Source organism: Sciurus vulgaris (assembly GCF_902686455.1).
Source record: "Sciurus vulgaris genome assembly, chromosome: 11".
NCBI lineage: Eukaryota > Metazoa > Chordata > Mammalia > Rodentia > Sciuridae > Sciurus > Sciurus vulgaris.
This window is the reverse complement of record NC_136472.1, coordinates 9,548,179-9,568,628: the sequence shown is the minus strand read 5'-3', so window position 1 is coordinate 9,568,628 and position 20,450 is coordinate 9,548,179. Positions and strand designations below refer to the sequence as shown.

General features: G+C 63.1%; 1 protein-coding gene across 3 annotated transcripts in view; it reads right to left on the bottom strand.

Annotated features, from left to right (window-relative positions):
- The window catches only part of MACROD1 (mono-ADP ribosylhydrolase 1), a 132,677-nt gene that overhangs the window by 3,335 nt on the left and 108,892 nt on the right, over nt 1-20,450 (bottom strand). For 2 of the 3 annotated variants that reach the window (XM_079102204.1, XM_079102206.1), the window contains exon 4: nt 8,506-8,535. The exons of the other annotated variant lie outside the window; for it this stretch is intronic. In XM_079102204.1, coding sequence (XP_078958330.1) covers nt 8,506-8,535 — 30 coding nt within the window. The remainder of the gene's footprint in view (nt 1-8,505; nt 8,536-20,450) is intronic. 3 annotated transcript variants of the gene reach the window in all.

Sequence of the window (20,450 nt, the reverse complement as noted above, 5' to 3'; positions counted from 1 at the left end):
CAGTACCGCCTCATGGAGGGTGTTGGAAGAATAAATTCTTTTTTCCCTGCAGGGCTTAGGTTCAAAACCAGGGCCTTGTGCAGGCCAGGCAAGCACTCTGCCGCCGAGCTCCGCCCACAACACCTCGGGCACGCGTAGATCCTGCTGTGTGTGTGTGTGTGTGTGTGTGTGTGTGTGCTCGGAGCTGGGGTTGAACCTAGGGCCTGGTGCATGCGAGGCAAGCGCACTACCACTGAGCGGTACCCCCAACCCCGAGCCGATTCTTACAACATACTGCAGCCAGGACTTGGCGTCAGCAGAAATGAAGCTGGTTGGCCCTTGTTATGACAGTGTGACAAAGGTGACCTGTTCGGGGAGTGTGTGCAGCAGAGGCAGGCCGGCGCAGGTGGCCATGGAGTGCCCACCGGAGCAGATGTGCCAGGACGGCTCTCCTGGGAGCCGCCTTGCTCCAGTGGCCTCAGCCGCCCGGCACCCAGCGGCCAGTCTCCTGGTACTGACTGCCCCACAGGCGACCTTGGCTGGCCGGGGGCCCTGCGGAAGCGGAGCTCAGGGAGGGCTGTTTCGGGGACTTAATGTTTCCTGCAGAAATGGACAGGCCTGCAGCCAGGCCTTTGGGACTGACCCAGGGGCACAGGCGGAGGAGAGGGTTGGAAGCGGTGCTCGCAGAAGCCTCGGGCTACAGTCCCTCCAGCAACCGCCGGAGCAGGGCCAGGGCCAAGGGATGCTTTGCAGGCACTCACGGGAGGGGCTCCCCTCAAGCAGAGGTGAGAGCCAGGCCCCAGTGCCACCTCTGCCCCACACTCCCCAAGCAGGCCGAGCACACGCTGACCTGGCCTGTGGGCTTCCGAGGCCAACCTCTTCCGCTGGCCCCTGCCTGACCCCAGGCAGCCTCTTGCTCTCTCCAACCCTGAGCGCAGAGGGAGCCCCGGCCCTCACATCCTTGGCCACAGGCCCAAAGGGCCCACTCCTCTCACTACACACGACCGGCAGCCCCTAGGTCCTGACCCCCGGGCCTCACTCTGGCTCTTACCTGGGCCTCGGCTGGGACTGCGGTGGGGGAGGCTTTCTGGGGCCCCAACCAAGGGAAGTGTCCTTCCTTCCCACCAACCCTTGGAGCAGCTGGAGAAGCCCTGGCCCCTGGGGCCATCTGGTGGGAGGTGAGCTGTCCCTAAATCACCGGCCAACTAACCCTCAGTCTGTTCTCAAGACCTGCCACCAAAAAACCCCTCAAAACTTTCAGTTAAACCCCCCCCCCCAGAAAACCTGGGGTCTTTCCTGGGGAGGTTGAGCCCCCTGAGGGGCAGGACTTCCTTCAGGCATTTGTCCACTGGGTCTAGCCTTCCTCCACGCGTGGTGTGGCTCCCGCAGAAGCCTCTGAGGCCACAGTGCCCCTCCTGCTGGCCCCTCCTCCTGCCTCCACTGGTCTGTCCCCCACCTGTCCCTTCCATCTTCCCCGGGGCTGGGGATGGAACCCCAGGCCTCTGCACACTGGGCAGTGCTCCCCCGAGCTGCATCCCCAGCCCCTTCTTCTATTTACTATGAGCCAGCATCTCCTAGGCCGCCCAGGCTGGCCTCCACCTGTGACTCCTGCCTCAGCCTCCCCAGCAGCTGGGAGGACAGGCCCTGTGTCTGCTGTGCTGGCTTTTTACAGGTGTCCTGCGGCCTCCTTTGAGCCTTGTTTGAGCCTCAGGGCTCCCAGGGAGGCACCGCCATGTTTTCTGATCTTGATAGAAGGCGCTGAGGGCCAGAGGGAGGAGACCTGACCACGTCACACGGTCAGCAGGTTGGGGCACTGTGATTTGGTGACCCCAGTTCCTCTAGGACCACAAACACTGGTCCCACTTACCACTGGGCCCTGCCCTGGCTGGCCAGCCGGTCACCCGGCTTCCTCCTGTCTTTGTCGGTGCCCCCGCCTGGGGAGGGGCTGCTTCGGGGACCCTCACCTGACCCCGCCCTGCGGGGCTCCCGCCTCCACGTCCCCTGCTTGGCCCTCCAGGGCAGGTGGGCTGCGGTGGGTGCTTCCCAGCCAGGATGGGGCAGTGGGGCAGCGGTGCGTGCAGGCGGCCCAGTGGGCCCAGCGGGGTCACGGCCGCGCGCTGAGGAGCTGGCGGCTATTTAGGGTGCTGTAATATTCATGAAGGGGAGATTAGATATTTAAATTTATTCAGCAATAAACGCGTCTCAGTGGGGAGCGTTCCTCACGCTAAACAAACAAGCGCAGAGGGGCTGATTCATTATTCACTGCAGCACAGGAGCCTGTGGCCTGGGGATCCAGGGGCAGCCAAGCCGCTGCCACAGGGCAGGACACCCGGCCCGTCCTCCACCCCACGCCGTCTTCGCCACCTGGTGGATCTGGCCCCAGCACCCCTTCCGGGGGTCCTCTTCCCAGAAGTCCTGCCACAAGATTGCCAGTGACTTTAGCCTCTGAGCCTCTCAGACCTGGGCCTCGGGAGACATTCTGGGAGGTGGCTGGGGGACAGAGACTTGTCCAGGGTCTCAGAGGACGAGGCAGAGTAAACACTAAGAAGTACAGGAATAGGGACCACGGCTCAGAGAGGCAAAGTCACCTTCCCAGAGTCACACAGTAAAGCGGGGGGTGTCAGGTCTTGCCTGGGCCTTCCTCGTCCCTGCCTCTACCTTTCTGGCCTCTTGTGGGTCCACAGAGCAGGGAGGACAGGTCCTGAAGGTAAACAGCCGAGGCCCACCTCCCCAGGACCACAGACTCCGTGATGTGTCACTGGGCCCCGTGGGGGCACTGCTTCCAGCGACAGAGAGCCCAGCCCCGTGGGGCTCACAGGCGAGCAGCCCCCCAGCGCGGGTCCCCCATGGCCATGGTCACTCTGCACCTCAGTTTCTCACCTCTATGCACGTCGCTCCTCCCCTGGCGTGGCACCCAGTCAGAGACGCCCACAGGGCCTAGGGCTGGATCACGTTGTCCCCCTTGATACACAGGGTGAGACCGAGCCTCAGGCGCCCGCCTGCAAGCAGGAGTCTGCGGGCCACCCCTGCCCCCGCACCTTCGGGCCTGGGGACTCAGGGGCAGGCCGCACTGCCAGGGTGGAGCCCACTGGGAAGGCCCTGAGCGGGGCTCGCGGCCGGGCCTCCGGCCTCCGCAGCTGCAGCCAGGCAGGAAGCCAAGAAGGTGGGGGCTGGCGGAGTCGGGGAGGGGGCCTCCCAGTCAGGGGGGCACAGAGGTCTGGGGCTGGGGGCCAGGCCGAGGGACCCGGGCAGCTCACAGCAGTCACACATTGGTCCATCCATGCCAAAAAGGGCCAGGCCCCCCAGGCAGAGGGAAACCAAGTCCCCAAGAGCTCTGGCTCGGGCCCCGTGTGCTTCCTCGGGAGCAGAGACCTCGAGGGTCCGCCTGCCTGACCGCCCTCCGGTCACGCATTCAGTCAACAAACCTGCACGGGCCCCAGCTCTGTCCTGGCCGGGGCTCGGTCCAGGTGGGGAGCAGGGCGCCTCGCCAGGCCCGCCCTCCAGGTGGCATGGCGGTGGGCGCCCCAGGGAGAAGATGGATGGATGACAGGGCCGCGATGTGCTCTGAAATTCATTACGGGGTGAGATCAGCCCCTTAAACGGGGATTTGAAAACATTAGGGCTTCATTATGTACACAGCGGCCGCGCCTCATCCATCACGCAAACTCCCGCTATTAAAGGTCCCGGCAGCTGCACGTGGCGGGCAGGGCGCGAGCCCCACAGCCACCTGGCCTTCGCTCTGGTTGTGGGCCAGGGGCCCTGACGCGTGTGCAGTGGGCACGACCTCGCATGGAGCGCAACCAGGCAGGGGCGTGGGAAGGCTGCAGGATCCCCAGAGGGCAGGGCACGCCCCTGCTCAAGAGCCTCCCGTGGCTCCCACCCACCCACAGAATCACGTCTTGGCCTCCCACGAAGCATTCCGGGCCTCTCTGGGACCTCCGGCCTCTACCTCCTGTGCTCGTCAGCAACGCCCTGGGTGGGCGCAGTTCCAGCAAGGGGACACTAGCTCTGAGATCACCAGTAGTGGGATGGGGACAGACACTGGGACGGCACAGCAGGAGAGGTGGACGCCCTGGGACCAGGACCCAGGGCCGAAGGGGGGGCCTGGCCGCAGGCAGGAATTCGGGGAAGGACTCTAAGTGTGGGCCTTTGCCTTGGTGCTGGGGACTGAACCCAGGGTGCTCAGCCACTGAGCCACATTCGCAGCCCTCTATTTTTTTATTTTGAGGCAGCATCTCTAAGTGGCTTAGGGCCTCACTGATTGCTGAGGCTGGCTTTGAACTTTGCGTCCACCTGCCTCGGCCTCCTGAGCCTCTGGGATCACACATGTGCGCCATGATGCCAGGCGCCACAGGGCCACCTGCTTCTGAGCCCAGCACGGCCAGGGAGGGTGCTGTGCCCGGCCTGGCCTCGAGGGCACAGAGGCAGCACAGGCCACCTGTCCCTCGCTGAGCCAGCGAGCCTTCTCCTGGAGGCCACGGAAGCTCCCGCAGCTCAGCAGCAGCCTTCTATTGCTCAGACACCTCCATGATCCTCCTGCCCGTGAACAGAGGGGAGGGAGGGAGGGAGGGAGGGAGGGAGCTGAGAACAACAGGCAGCAAGAGCAGGAGAGGAGAATCGCAGTGCGAGACACAGACTGGAGCGACCAAGCAGAGGAAGGCGAGCAGAGGAGGCCCGGGTGGCCAGGGAAGCGCACTACGGAGGGAGGGAAGGGCCAGTGCAGGGCGCACGCCTGTGATCCCAGAGGCTCAGAGGCTGAGACAGGAGGATCACGAGTTTGAGGCCAGCTTTAGCAACTTAGCAAGAACTTGTCTCCAAAAAAAGACCTGGGGGTGTAGCTCGGTGTGACCCCCAGAGAGGAGGGAGATGGGGAGAAAGGGAGACAGAGCAGAGGGTGCACTGGCCCCAGGGGCGTGGGCTGGGTGGAGGGGGAGTGGGCAGGGCGCCTGGGCACAGCCTGCCCTGCAAGTGCCCTTAGGTGGTCCCACAGCAGGCGGCAGGTGGTTCTTGAACAACCACACAAACCAGCACCTGAGCACCAGCCACGGGCAGGCGCAGCCGTACCCTGGTGTCAAGGACCGTGACAGCCGGCCCCCATGCACAGAGCTGAGGTTGGGCCAAGCTCCCCCAACACAGCCGTTCTCAGGCAACAGCAGGTGCAAAGGCCCTGTGCCAGCCGGAGGCTGTGAAGGAGGCCCAGCCGCCAGGCTTCTCCCAGGCATGAGGCCAGGTGCGCAGGACACACAGGGATGCACCATGTGGGCCTAGGGGGCGGGGAGCGTGGGTGCGGGGTGCGGTTCTGTCCTGTCCAGCCTGCCCTCCTACCTGGCCCCACCCCTCCCCTGGAGCTGCCTTAGGGAGCTGGCCAGGCCCAAGCAGAGATGGCGACCAGGCAGCAGAGGAAGGCCGCCCTGAATTAATCTGTCACTAAAGCTTGGCCGTGGCAGGCGCAGTCATGATTTAGATGAATAATTGAAACGCTCCGATACATTTATTATCCCTTTAGTGCAAAAGTGGCAGAGAAAGACGAGGGGTAATTGAAAAAGAGCGCACAAATCTCCCCAGAAGCCGGCTCCTTATCGCCGAGTAAACATTTCAGTCCTAATAAACAGGAGAGGCGGTGCGTCAGCGGCCGAGTCCCACCCCGTTCAGGATCTGCCTCCTCCCACAATACAAGAGGAGAGTGCTTTAAAATATTTTATTGAGCCAATAAAAGGCTTTCCAGGAGGGAGGGGGAGAGAGGGGTGGGAGGTGCGCTGCCCCAGGCTGCCGGCCTCCCTGCACCCGCGCACCTGCCAGCTGGCCATCTCTCCTTACCTGCCCAACTCCTATTCAGCCTTCAGCACCTAAGCCTAATGCCCCAGCTGCTAAGCTCCCACCGACCCCGCTCTCCAGGGGACAAAGCCGAGTCCTGGGTGCCGCAGCCCCCCTTCCCACGCAACTCAGATGGAGTCCCAGCTCGCTGTCTTGGCCACACCACCCGCACGGACGGGGTCCGGCCCAGGGTGAGGCAGGCCCAGGGATCCCGGCCCTCCGGGTTAGCTCCTCTCACCCCAGCAGCCCTGGGGTGCTCATGGAGGTGGGAGTGCTGCAGACCCCCCAGAGGCCTGGTGGCCGAGTGGCCTGGCATTGGCTCAACTCGCGGATGGGAGACCCCTGGGTGGTCAGTGGGGCAGGGTGGGCATTGGCTGGACGCCTGCAGGGGGAGCTTCAGGCCCCATGGGAATTCTGGGGTCTTCAGGCAGTTAGGTGGGGATGCTCTGGCCAGGGGTGGAGGCTGGGGACGGCCGTGGCGGGCACGGGGTGGATCTGAGGGCAGGGGATGCCCCGGGGCCTGCTCCTGGCTCCACTTCGGCCCAGGCTGTGCAGGCCCCCAGCAGTTGAGACCTGTCCCCAGCCCGGTCCCTCCCACCACCTCCACCCTGTTCCAATCACATTAGCAGAGTGACAGCCCCGGCAGGCACTCGGGCGCTCCATAAATCTCCGCGGCGTTAAAAGGCTGGACTCGGGTGCCACTTCCTCTGGGGCGCGGCCCCGTCCATCGCTGCGTCTGTCGGGCTGAGTGCGGGTCTGCTCTGCTCCGGGCCGCCATGCCCGCCATGCCCACCATGCCACCACGGCAGGCGCCCCGGGACTTCCCAAAGTGAGGTCCCCCTACCCGCTCTGCCCAGATCCCCAGGTGACTTCCCAGAGCGAGGTCCCCCTTGCTCTGCCTGGACCCCCAAGGCTCTTGCTCCCTGTCCTTGACCAAGTCCTTCCTTACCCTTTGGGGCTGTCCCCAGCCTTCCCTGCAGCTCCCGCCTCCCTGCAACATGTTCACTGAGCACCTACTGCGTGCGCCAGACCCAGCTGAGGCGGTTCAGTCCTCCTGGGTGAGTCTGGCGTGTTGGAAGGAGTGAGATGCTCCAGAAAAACCACCAGAGCAGGTGCAGAGCAGGCGAGGGCCAGGATGGGGCCGCCAGGAAGCTCAGACTCAGCGGGGGTCAGGTGGGCCGTGCTGGAGGCCGGCACTGGGGAAGGGGCCCCTGGGACCTCTGCAGGAAGAGCTTTCTGGGCACAGGGAACAGCCAGTGCCAAGCCGCAAGCAGGCCAGGCCTGTGCCCAACCGCAGGAAGGTGGGTGTGGCTGGAGCCCAGTGAGGGCAGTGCGGGGGCGGGGGTCTGGAGGTGACAGGGGACCCTGCACACGAGGACGTGGGCCTTGGCTCTGAGTAGGTCTGGAGCAGCAGCGGAGCCATGAGCTGACTGGGGACCCAGAAGCCCGGTTGTTTCCTGGCCTCTGCCTTCCCAGGCCTGGCTGGTCTCCGAGGCTCCTGGCCATCCCTGGCCTCCCTGCCTCCGGGCCAGGCTGTAAGCACCTGCGCCACGTTCCCCTGCTCTGCAGGCCTGGTCTGTGCTGTTCCTCGGCCTCCTCTCTCCACTGGGCTCATTCCTGCCTGCCTCTTGCTCAGTACAGGTGACGCCTCTCCAGAAGCCGTTCTGGGGGCTCAGCTGGGACAGGTGCTCCTGGCCCAGCTCCCCCGGGTGGTGGTGGCCACTGTCTCCGCACCGTGAGCTCTGAGGGCAGGGACGGGCCCACCGACGTCCAGCAGCTCCGGGCCTGCGCACAGTAAGCGCTCAATCACTGGGTGGCGGCCTGCACACAGTGAGCGCTCAGTCGCTGGCGATGGCCGAGTGGAAGGAGAGGTGCCGTGGGTCCTCCTGTCAGCCAGCGCCCCCGAGTCCTCCCAAAAACAGGCTCTGGAAGCGGGGCCGGGTGGGGGCTGCGTGTGCCTCGGTGCCCTCGCCGCGGGCGGCTGTGACCTCCGCGGGGACAGCTAGAGGAGAAGTGGGAGGAGGCACCCTCTCGGCCCAGCGCCCTCCGCCTCCTGGCTGTCCCCAGCTCTCCAGCTGCTCTTATTTATCCCTGACCTCGCTGCCCCTTTTATTTTCTCCCTTTTAAAACCTGGCCTGGGCCCCACCGCTGCCGCCGTAAACACGGCCCCCGGGATTTATCCGGCGTCGCATTAACCCCTGGCCCCCGGCTCGCCAATCATCCTGCCGCCCGCTCAGACAGCGGCCGGCCAGCGGGGCCCATGCCGGCCAGGCCTGATGGGCGGCGGGTGGGAGGAAGCCAACCTCCTCACGAATGCCCCCGGGCGCCTGGCCACGGGGCCCACCCTGATCTCTGACCTTCCACTGGCCTGGCCTTGCCGGAGTCCCAGCTTCCTGGGGGACTTCCAGTGCCTGGGGCCTTAGCCGTGGGCAGAGGCCCCAACTTGTCCTGGCTGCGGAACCACCTGTGAGTCACCAGCAGAGGGCAAGGCTGGTCATCTCACCCTCACAGGGAGGGAACTGAGGCCAGGTGGCATGAGGGGTGCAGCCCAGGCGGGGCCCTCTCGAAACAGCAGGAGGCCTGGGCTCAGGGCCGGGCTTGCCCAGGGTGCCCGGCAGTGCAGAGCTTGTGTCCAGCGACAGCACGCGGCAGGAAGGAGACGTCACCAGGCCACCCCCACCCCCCTTGCCCGAGACAGGAGAGTCCACTCACCACCTCCACCTCCAAGCAGGGAGCTGTTGGCTGCAAGAGAGAGAGACAGGAGGTCAGTGGAGAAGTGACCTGGGGACAGGGGCTGTCGGGACGGAGAGGGGGGTCTGGGCACGGGGCTCCCAGCCCGGAGGAGGGCTGACGATGGCCGAAAGGAGGAACCAGGAGTCTCCCTACAGAGGCTCCTCGGGGCCGAGGGTCCCAGGATGGCAGGGAAGGGGCAGCGGGTCTCCTGCTGGCCCTGGCAGCTGCATGAGGGCCCGAGTGACCAGCGCCATGTGCCCTCCATGCACCATCCTTCCCCAGTGCTTCCTGAGGCCTAGCGCAGAGGGGTGGAGGACAGGAGGCCTTCTGCCCATAGGGCTCTCGGGCCACGGAGGACACGGACTGGATGCCACCAGGAAGCAGCTGTGCCGTGGCGCATGTGGCCAGGCTGCCCTGGAACGAGCAGGCCGGGCTGGGGCCCAGCGGGTAGGGTGCAGTGGGCCTGCCAGTCGGGCACCCACGTCTCCGTCTCCCCAGGTGAAAATCAGACGGGTGGGCTCCACCTCCCGGGCTGGCGTGAACGTCGAGGGCCAGGGAGCCCCATCTCGGGGCTTCGCCCTGCCTGGCCTGGAGTGGACACCTGGCTGAGCCGCCGTGGCTGCCACCGTCTAGAGCAGCCCTGCCCATCTGCCTCTGCTGGCTGGCTGACCCTCCCGCCTCCCCACGTGGCCGGCGGCCCCTCCTCTGGAATGGCAGGGCTGGGCTGGTCAGTGTCCTCCAGCCTGGCCAGGCCTCCCCCTCCTGGCCTCCCAGAGCACCTGTGCTCACTGGGGAAGTGGGGCCAGGGCAGGTGCGTGCACCAGGTCCAGTGCACAGGCCCAGGGAAGGCCAGCCGGGCCTTGGCCTGGGCTCGCGGTCCTGGCTCCCAGCTGGGCCTGCAGCTCCCTGTGGGGCTGGGTCCCTACCTCGCCTTCCAGCCCTGGCTGCAGCCCCTCTGGGTGGGGCTGGGGGCCGTTTCCAGGCCCACAGGCTGCTGGCCCCGGGCTGCGTGTGGAAGCTGCGGCCACTGCTAAGTGGCGTGGTGGCTCCCAGACCTGACGGCTTTTCGCTTGGGGAATAATTAATTCCACAGCCTGAAAACCCAGGGCTGCAAGATGCCACGTTACTTGCGAGATTAATACCAGCAGCTAATTAAGATGGAGAGGCAAGAGCAGCCGCGCTCCCAGAGCAGGGGCGAGCAGGGGAGGCAGGGGGACGTCAGGCCGAGCGACGGAGAGGCCGCAGCATCCCAAGCCCGAGCGGGCGAGGGCGGCTGGGCACAGTGGGGCCCCGGTGGCTCTGGGCAGGCCTGCGGGGCAGGCTCCCTATGGCCCGGGCGTGGCCGGTGCCCCGGAGGCCCCATGTTGGAGGCCAAGGGAGGCCGTTCTCCAGGCGCAGACTGAATGCTTCGCAGAGATGGTCCCCGGAGGGGCTGCTATTCCCATTTTACAGAGAAGAAAATCAAGGCAGTGGCCATGGCAGGATTGGAGTTGGGTCTGATGACTCCAAAGCCAAACCACGAAGCAGAAAGACCTCAAGGCAGACTGTCAGAGGGGACCGTCACAGGGCCCTGCGCCTTCAGGCCTGGGACCCACCCCTGCCCAGTCCTGTCCAACACGTGGTGGGCCCTGTCACGTGTGGCCTTGACCCTGCTCCTGGCCTAGCAGATGCAACCACAGGCATGGGGTGGGGCCACTGGACAGCCCTGCCCAGGAGCTGGCGGGGGAGGACAGTGCATCGGGTGCCCCGGCCCTCGGCGGGCGGTGGCTGGCGGAAGCTGCCCTCCATGGCCCTCACTGGCCTGCCCCATCACCTCTCTCTTAATTAACACCGGCTGCAAACGAGCTGGCTCCTGCTCAAAGAGGGCACGGTGCCAAATGGGTTGGCAGCCAGCCTCGAAGAGACAGGCAGGGAGGGGCGCTGACCTGCCGCTCTCCAGGCCCCCGTCAGAGGGACGGCAAGGCCGCCTGCCTGGCATCCCAGCCCCGTGGGCTTGGCTGGTCAAAGCCAGCAAGTGAAGGGGCTCTGGGCTGCCCAGCCAGGGTCTGAGCAGCCAGTGGGCCTGCTTGGGTCCAGCAGGAGAAGGCCAGGCCAGGTGGCGCTGCCACAGGTGGGAAGGGGCAGGGGAGGCCCAGCACCGGGGGCCGAGACTCGGCTGGTCAGAGGCATCCCGGGGGCTGGTCTGCTGTGCCCCTTCTCCCGACCCCCCCATACCTGGGTGTCCCATGGATGAAGGGTCCTGGTGTCCTCAGCTGGTTCCCCGAGGCCCCGTTCTCCTCTCCCCAGGGACCTTAATAACCTGGCCACACAGAGCCCCAGAAAGCTGTCCCTGTCACCTGCAGTGGGCCAGGCTGTCCAAGGGAAACAGCCTGCAGGCTTCAGCAGAACCACTGAGCAGGGCACAGTGCCCCCAGCTGCCAGGAGGTGGGCCTGTGGTGCGGCTGCCGCCGAGGCAGGGCAGCTCTGGGCTCTGCCCTCCCGTCGGGGCCTCTGGCTGCCCTCCGCACCTCGCCTAACCCTGGACAGGCTCTCCCCTCCCCCACTACCCCACTCTATTTGGTTTGAGGCTCTAAAATCACCAGGCCACCCCCAGACTCCGGCTTCACCCCAGCTGCCCAGTTAAAACCCTGCTGGGCTGGGGATCCCCCCCCAGCACCGCGCGCACACGCGTGAGAAACACGCGTTTCAGTGAGAAACAGGTGCCCTGTTTTCTCTCAGGTTCAAGAACAGCCCCAAGCAGGCCCGGGGCCCACGGCTCTAGGGCACGTCCCCACTCCTACCTCCCTCTGCCAGGCTGAGGCAGCCGTCCCTGCAGCCCGACTCCACCTGGGCTGGTGCTTCTGCCTGGCAGACCCTCACCCCAGCCGTCCCTGCAGCCCGACTCCACCTGGGCTGGTGCTTCTGCCTGGCAGACCCTCACCCCAGCCCTGGAGCCAGCCCCCAGGAGCATGGCCACCCCCCGTCCTGGGCCAGCTCCCGGGCGAGCACCTTTCTGGACGGCCACGTCCAGCCCCAGGGGCTGCATGGCAGCTCCTGCACCAAGGAGCCAGGGAGGTTGCCGCGGTGCTCGGCGAGGCCACAGGGCCTCCCTGGAGCCCAGGCCTGCAGGGAGCCCACACCAGGAACCAGCCCGGGGAGCAGGACCCGAGGCAGGACGTGCCTGGGACGGACGCCATCCAAGGACAGTGGGGAGCTGCCTGGCGTCCTCCGGGGGGTAGGGAGAGAGGGTGCCGAGGGGAGGCGGTGGTGCAGTGACCCAGGGAAAGCGCTGAGCAGGTTCGGGGGCTGGAGAGGCTGGGCGGGCATGGAGGTGACTTTGCAGCAGGCCGGGCCCCTGGAGGCTTCCTCCCTCCACATCCCCCTGCCCGTGGCTCCCCACACCTCTCCGGCCTGCCCGGAACAGTTGCTGGCGAGACTCGGGGCACGCGCGCTGCTCCCCGGGTCCCCAGCCCCTGGCCCGCCCTGCTTCCTCCATTTGACAAATATGCATCCTGCCCCTGCTGTGCTTGGGCCAGGGACACAGAGGGCAAGGCCCAGCTCGCAGTCCAGGAGGGGGACAAAGGCAGCAGAGTCAGTATAACTGAAACCAGTGTCACTTAATGCAGAGGTTGTGAAGGAGAGGAGAGGAGGGGGCGGGGGCGCCAATCTCAGGGGGGTGAATGGAGGAGCCAGCCCAGAGAAGCACATGCCAGGCAGGGCAGAGCCGTGCAAAGATCCTGAGGCAGGGGTCTGCCTGGAGACCCTGCCAGACCCCCTGCAGAGTGAGAGGGGAGAGGACAGAGGTCAGGGGCTGCGGGGGCAGGAGCGGCCCACGGCTGTGAGCCTTTGTGAGCAATGGAGGTGTTGAGGACTTAGACAGAGGAGGGTGAGCTGCCCGGAAATCAGAGTGGGGCGGAGGAGTGGCAGGAGGGCCTGTCAGGACCGCAGTGTCCCCTCCTGCAGAGTCCCCAGTGCTCCTAACCTGCCCAGAGCCTGTCTCCTAGGACAGTCCCTGACTGTCCTGCAGCGCTGGGGGCGGCCAGGGAGGCTGCTGGCCTCTGTCAGGTGCTGGTAGATGGGCCCCTGGCCGCCTCCCCCACCCCCACAGGCCCAGGTGGGATCCCCGGTCGTTGGTCGTTTAAAAAACGGGATTTAGATCAGAAACACCCCACGGATGGGATGACACGCGAAATGTGCTGAATTTCGAAGATAAAGCAAGAAACTTCAAAGGCCTCTCAAGCTGAGAGAGCAGTTGCCATGTTTGACAAGCTCTGTCCCCCAGGCTGAGGTCACTGTCCCTGGAGGGGAGTCTGCTCGGGCGGGAAGCGTGAAAGTTGCTGGACACTCTCCCGGCTTGGGAGGGGACAGGGAGCAGGGGCTTCAGGGGCCTCTCGTTGGTACTAAGTGTGTCCCCAGCAAGCTTCAACATGGAGTCTCGATGGTCATCCTGACACAGCTGCCCGTCTTGTTCACAGAGGGGGAACCTGGGGCCCAGAGAGGTGAAGCAACCACAGGCCTCAGAAGCAGCCAGCACACTGTGGTCTTGGCCCAGTGGCTCCACCTCCCCGGACCTTAGTGTCCTCATCTGGGAATGGGGAGGTCATTTAACTGAGGCCTTTCTGAGCCCCTGGTGATAAAACTAAAAAATTAAAAATGACTGTAAATCTGTCAGGGCTGCGTGGGGCCTTTCTCAGTCAGTCTTCTGATGCTGTAACGAAATACCTGAGCCGGGCGTGGTGGCGCACGCCTGTAATCCCAGTCGCTTGGGAGGCCGAGGCGGGAGGATTGTGAGTTCAAAACCAGCCTCAGCAACTAAGCAAGGCCCTGTCTCAAAATAAAAAATAAAGAGGGCTGGGGGCTGGGGGTGCATGGTTATGCACCCCTGGGTTCAATCTCTGGTACAAAAACCAAACCAAAACAAAATGCCTGAGCCTTGATAAATGATAAAGATTAGAGGTTTATTCAGCTCACGGTTCTGGAGGCTGGGAAGCCCAAACGGTAGCATGGACACTGATGAGGGCCTTCTTGCTGCACCACAGCATGGCACGGGGCTCCGTGTGGCGACACAGAGCGCCATGTCCTCTCAGGAGGCCACTAACGCCAAGGTGGGAGCCTCACCCTCAGGACCTCATAGAATCTGCATCTCCTCCCAAAGGCCCTGCCTGGGGTTACCATCCACACGTGAAGCTGGGGTTGTTTCCAGCACATGAACTTTGCAGGGACGCACCCACTGGAGTCGCAGCTGGGTCCAACGGTGGCAGCGGACAGGGAGCCAGGGGCCTAGGCAGGGAGGAGGCTGGGGTTGTGGTGGCAGTGGGTTCTGCCTCTGGAGGCCTGTGCGTGGTCCGCAGCCTCCTTGGGGCCTTGGTGGGTGAGCAGCACTGTCTCGCAGGTGGGAGGCCAGGGTGCAGTGAGTGTCCACTGGGGACGTGGCAGGGTGGTATCTGGACCCTGGGGTCTGAGTCTGGAGCTGGACTTCACCAGGTCCTGCCACCACCTGGCTGGCTCTTCTCAGGCGGAGCCCCCACTGTGCCCCTCCCAGGGAAGCCCAATGGCCCCAGCGGGTCCCCTTCCCGGACTCGGCTCTCCTTCCCGATGGCCCGACTCCAGGCCCTGCCTTTCCCCCTGCATCTTGGATCAGCCTCCCTCACCCCTGCACCCCTCTTGGCTCCCCAGCTCCTGGCCGCCACACCTCTCCCTACGGAAGCTGCCCAGTCATTAGGCTCCAAGGAGGTCACTTGGCTGTGGCCCCCCGGAACTGGGACTCTCTGTCCCCTTCCTGCCTGCCCCTGCCAGGCCCTTGGAGACCCAGCTCCTGGCTGGTACCCCCAAGCGGGACCCCTGGTCCCTGGCAACACAGAAGTCCCCGGACACCCCTCTCCAAGCCCCGTCCCTAGGCACCTCCCACACACTGGTATTTGGTTATGCAAGAAATTCAGATTCATTGCCCCAAATTGGATAATATACATAAACAAACAGCAAGAGGAGAGTGAGTCACCCTGTCGCTCGGCAAGCAGTCGGCTGCTCATCCCTGTAGGACCTTCCACAAAACTGAAAATGGCCACTAAGGCTTTTATCAAGCAAAGTCTCTGTGCCTGGCCCTGGGCCAAGTGTGCGGGGTGGATCCGTCCTTTCACCTTCTCCCAAGAACCTGACGAAGGGGTCCTGTTATTTTTGCCACTTCATAGATGAGCACAGAATGAACAGTTCAGAGAGGGTGAGTGGCTTGCTCAAGGTCACACAGCTGGCAAGCTGGGGAGCTGGGTTGGGATCAGGCAGTCTGAGTCCCAAGAGCACGGAGCTCCGTGCCTGAGGTGCTGCGGGACCCCCAGCTGCTGCCTGGGCCTCCCCTCCCCCGGGAGCCAGGGCCAGGCACTCAGCGTCCCGCCATTAGCATATCCATGAGCATCCCTGAAACCCAATTACCCAGCAACGGCTTGGGCCCCAGCCAGTCCAGCGTCCTCTCCATCCCTGCAGGAATGAGGGGCTGGGACCCAGGCAGACCTGCTGGGAGAGTGCAGATTTCAAGGAAAATAGTGGGGCCCGGGAAGGCCTACTGGTGGCCGTGGACTCCCCAGCTCAGCGTTGGGGGATCTCGAAGGCAGCCTTGCTTCCTCTGAGCAGCTCCAGCACCATAGTTTCCTCCGCCCAGCTTGCTGGGTGACCCTAGGCAGCCTCATGCCCTCTGAGCTCCAACTTTCTTTTCTGAAGGGAGACATGCGGCAGCTATTTGGGTAGAAAACAAACCACAGGGGACAGAGGAGACACAGTCCAGCGTCCCCACCCGGGGCCCACTAGCTACTCTCCCCTCCCCCTGCAGCCCTCAGCCGCCCCCATGTGGGCTCTCCCAGCTCCTGGGGTCCTTTTCCCTTTATGTTTAGCACATAAAATCCTGTGCACGTACACGAGTGAACGCTATCGTTTGAACATGCCCCCCAAAGCATATGCTGGAAACATAAACCCCAAATTCACTTGTTGATGGTGTTTGAAGGCGGGCCTTTGGGAGGCGAGGAAGGTTCAATGAGGTCATGAGGCTGGGGCCCCACGATGACATGGGTGGCACCCGAGCTGGCAGGGCACCGTGTCACCATGGGGAGCCCTGCACCATGCTGTGGTGCAGCAAGATGGCCCTCGCCAGGGGCCTATGCCACGGTCCTGGGCTTCCAGGCCTCCAGAACCCTGAGGCAAATAAACCTTTAGCCTTTGTAAATTACCCAGTCTCAGGCATTCAATTAGAGCAACGGAAAATGGACCCACGGCCCGGCCTAAAGGCAAAGTGGCAAAGCAGTTGACCCGCTCCCTGCAGAGGAACCACCTCCCTGACTCAGCGAGAACTTTCTTTAGAGGTGTACTATGCGTGCCCTGTGACAACAGGTTCCCTAGGTTGCTGTGACCCTGGAGAGTACACACACTGCGAGGTTTGTCCACCAGGCCAGTGCTGCCCACCCAGGCTGGAAATGCAGAAGGTTCCAGGTGAAGGCAGTCCCACACCCCACCGTCCTCTTTCCCCACCGACAGGTGCACCCAGCTTCGACCCTTGCAGGCCATGGTGTGCATCTGTGCACGCGTGTGTGCATTGTGCCCGTGCGTCTCTGGAGCAGGTTGCAGGGCTGTGGTATAGGAGCATCTTTACTAGTTATTGCCAAATTGCTCTCCAAAGTGGTTGTTCAGATGATCGTTTTAAAATATAAATTAGATCATGTCACTTCCCTGATCAAAACTCTCAAATAGCTTCCTATTATACTTAGAACAAAATCCATATTCCCCTCCACCAACTCACGGCTGCATTCCAAGCTCTGCTCTCCCCTCCCCCTAACTTTCTGGCCTCCTGTCTTTTTTCCAAACAGCTCTGGCTGGCTCATGCCCCAGGGCCTTTGCACATACTGCTCCCTGTCTCACACACTCTTCTTTTAGCTCTTCCATACTGGCTCCTTCTTATCTTTCAGGTCTCAACTCCTTTAAGGGGCCTCCCCTGATTAGCCAGTTAAAGTATCTCTACCTAGTTTTCTTTCTCTCTCTCTCTTTTTATTATATATTTTTTAGTTGTCAATGGATCTTTTTTATGTAGTGCTGAGGATCGAACTCAGTGCCTCACACAGGCCAGGCAAGCACTCTGCCACTGAGCCACAGTCCCAGCCCCTGCCTGCTTCTCTTATCACCCTGCTGACTTCCTGTGGAGCCCACAGCATGGTCCCATCGTGACCTTACACTCATTTGCTTGCTGGTTTATCATCGACTGGCCAGGTAGCCCATGGCAGGAGGCCTGGTCTACCTGCCTCAGGCGTGGGTCCCAAAGGTCAGCATGGGCCTGGCACCCAAGGGCTAGTCTTAGGACCACTTATCCCTTCAAGAGGCATTGCTCGGTCACCGTGTCTGGCTGGAAGGTGAATGCAGTGCCCAGCGGATGTGTGGAGTGGGCTGTGGGAGAGGAGGGGACAGCAGAGGGGGATGCACTGAGTCGAAGGTGCAGGGGCAGCCAGGGGCCCTCCTGGAACCTTCCCCACAGCCAAGGGGAGTCATGGAAGGTGTTAGAGCCAGGGAGCAACAGGGCTGGGTTGGCACTTTAGATTCTCTTCACCAACTGAAGGAGGTGGGGCCCCCATGCACAGAAGACTGACCACGGCTTGGGTGGGAGGTCACACCCCAGGATCCTCCCTGGACCCCAGCAAGGGCTCCTCGACTTAGCCCAGCCCCCGACCTTGTAGAGTTAGGAATCTGAGGCCCTAGAAGGAGGAACTAGAAGACAAGATGCTGCTGAGGGTCCTAGAGTCAGGGGCAGCCATCAGACCCCCTCCAGGGCCTGGTCCTGTGGGGACAAGACGGCAGCCCAGCAGGGTCCCTGCCCTGCCCACCTCAGGGACCCCCGGCTTGGGCGTCCCCTCCTCTCTGCCCTCCCATCCTGGGCTCCACTCGGAGGAGGGCCAGGGAGGAGGAGGCTGGCCCGGACGCCATTGGTATGCGAGGCCCGGCCTCGGCCCTCGGCGGCGCAACCTTCCTGCTCGGCTCTTTAAGAATCCCTCCTCGCAGCGGCCGCGTGGTGGTTGCCGGGCAACCGCAGCCCGCCCCGCCCCCACGGCTGGCGCCGGCTCCCCTCCCCCCCAGGCTCCGCCCCTCCCTGCCCGCCCGGCCGCGCTCCGAGCGGCACCCGCGGCCTGGCCGCAGGGGCACCGGGCCTGGCAGGTAAGGGCCTGGGAGTGACCCCATGCAACCCTGGCCCCGCAGCAAGCTCGGCACCCGGGGTTCGGAGAGGGGACCCAGGCTTGGCACATCCTTCCTCAGCACCCCGGAGCACCCAGGCGGGGCAGGCGGGGACTGCTGGGGCGACCAGAGAAGGTCCCGCTTTCCCCCCCGGAACTCTGGGAGGGGACCTGGGGCTCAGGCTTCAGTGGTTTCTCTGCCCCGCGCAGCTGGGGACCCGGGCGGGCCAGGCATGCGGAGGTTCCCGAGTCCCGTGGGCAGGTGAGGGGCAGAGCTTCTCTCTGCAGCTCTCGGGCCCTGGCTGGTTGAGCTGGGCCCTGGGACCCGGGCATGAGGCCTCAAGAGCCCCTGGGTGTGGGGGAGACTGAGGCAGTAAGCCATCTTGGACAGGGACGGGATGGACAGGGAGGAGGTAGGAGGTCCCCCAAGGACCCCCTGCATCCTCCCTCTCCGGCTCCTCGCCCGCCCACCGCAGGGAGCCGGGCATCTTGGGCTGACCCGCTTGGAGCAGGCCCCGCCCCTTGCCCACGTGGCGGCCCCTCCCCCACTGCCCTCTCCGGGGCCCTGGCTGCCCAGCTCCACATGCTGGTCCCTCACCTGGCCTTCGAGACACAGCTCACATTTCCTCCTGAACTCCATGTGTGTAACAGGTGCATGCTGGCGAGTCGAGGGATGCTAAGGTCCCCACAGAGACCAAGTCCTCTGCTGGGTTAATGGCTGGCGGGGGCAGCCCCGGGCATCTGGAAGGCTTGCGGGGTAGAGGAGGTGGCATCACTGGTGGGAAGAAGAGGAGGCTCCCGACGGGAAGGAGGGCCCATCGGAAAGGCCTGGGCCCCACAGGCTCGCCTGCTGGGTAGGCGGCGCTCGCTCCACGTCCTATTGCTTGATTCAGCAAAGCTGGGCTATGCTCTCCTCATGAGCAGGGTGCTGTGGCAGGTGCTAGGGACACACAGGGACCAAAACAGACCCTGGCTGTGACTTCCCCGTGCTCGAGGTCAGGAAGAGACACGTGCTAACCAGACACACATCCCTGGGTACAGACCCCATCCTAAGTCACGTTTTACAACAGTCCAGGGAGGAAGACCACCCCCCATGAAATCATCAGCCATGCCCTGATTCCAGAGTGGCTAGTGGCATCCAGTGGCTGAAAAATGAAGTCACATGGGTCGTGGGTAGTCACAAATGGAGCTAGGGCCACCACCAAGAAGCACAAGGGAGCAGAGAGAGCAAAGTTACAACTGTGGGGTGGGTGTTTGTCCTCCAAAATCCATGTTGAAATTTCATCCTGAAAAGTCATATGTCGATGGTGTTTGGAGGGGTGACTTGGGGAGGTAATTAGGGACAGAGAGGTCATGAGGGTGGGACCCCCATGATAGCATTAGTGCCTCCTGCCTGTCTTCCTTAAAGGTGGACAGTCCTAGCCAGGCGGCACATGTCTAGAATCCCAGGGACTCGGGAGGCTGAGGCAGGAGGATTGCAAGTTCAAGGCCAGTCTGGGCAACTTAATAAGGCCTTCAACAAATTAGTGAGACTCTGTCTCAAAATAAAAAATAAAAAGGCCTGGGGTGTATCTCAGTAGTAACCACTTGCCTAGCATGGAGGAGGCCTTGAGTTCAATCCTGTGTCTCTCTCTCTCTCTCTCTCTCCTCTCTCGCTCTCTCTCACACACACACACACACACGCACACGCACGCACAAAGGCTCCTCAAAGAAGGCTCGTACTGGATGCAGCCCCTCAACCTTGACCTCCAGAACCAAGAGTTGAATAAACCTTTTGTCTTTATAAATTACCTAATCTGTGGCATTCAGTTGTAGTAAAGAAAATAGACAAAGAGAGACCCAGTCAGAAAGGTGGGATAAAGGAAAGGTTCTTGGAAGACAGGATGACTGAGCTTTGGTCTACTGGTGAGGAGGAGCTGGTTAGGCCCTGAGGGGTGGAGAAGCATGGAGCAGTGGGACCCTTATGTCAGGAGAAGGAGGGGCTCAGAGGCAAGGAGAGGGAGTGTTAAGGCAGGCACTGGAGTTGGCATGTGGGGTGCTCTCACCCTGGCCTGCAGCTTCCCTAGGCCAGTGGCCTACTCTGATCCTTCTTTGGGGCCCACCCTGCTGACAGGGCCTTCCTTGGGGGAAGGTGACCTCATTCCACTGGACTTATTTCTTCTGTGTCTGCTCCTTGGAGCACGTGGTCTGAGACCTTCCTCCTGGACTGGAGGCCCGTCTCCCTGGCTGTCCCTGAAACTGCTCTGGATCCACCCTTGGAAGGGGAACCAGCGTTCTCAGGGAGGCACGCTGACCCCCGTGTGGTGTCCACAGGACAGCTTAGTACAGAATTTGGGGGTATGGTGGAGTTGGGAGCTGGATCACGATGTGGCTGGAAGTCGCTGCTGAGGGGCGTTGAGCATAGTGAGCCCCCATAGGTCCTGTGCTCCTGGATTCACGTAAACACCCCAGCCTGAGAGCCAAGGGTTAGGTAGGCCAGCACTCAGTGTCTGGGACTCTCTGGGACCCAGGAGCCCCTGGGAACCACAGATGCAGGGAAGCTGTCCTCTGAGACCCCCAAAACAGGAATGGGAAGTCTCTTAAGAGGCCCTCTGGCTGTAGATGGGGCTGGGAATCCAACCCCTTCCCCAGGAGATGGTGCCGAGCTGGAGCCTGTGTGGAAGGTCCCTGGTGATGCCTGCCGACCAGCCAATGGGGAGGTCTGTCCCTCCCTTGAGTCTGGTCATTTGCTTCTCCTGGCCCAGAAGA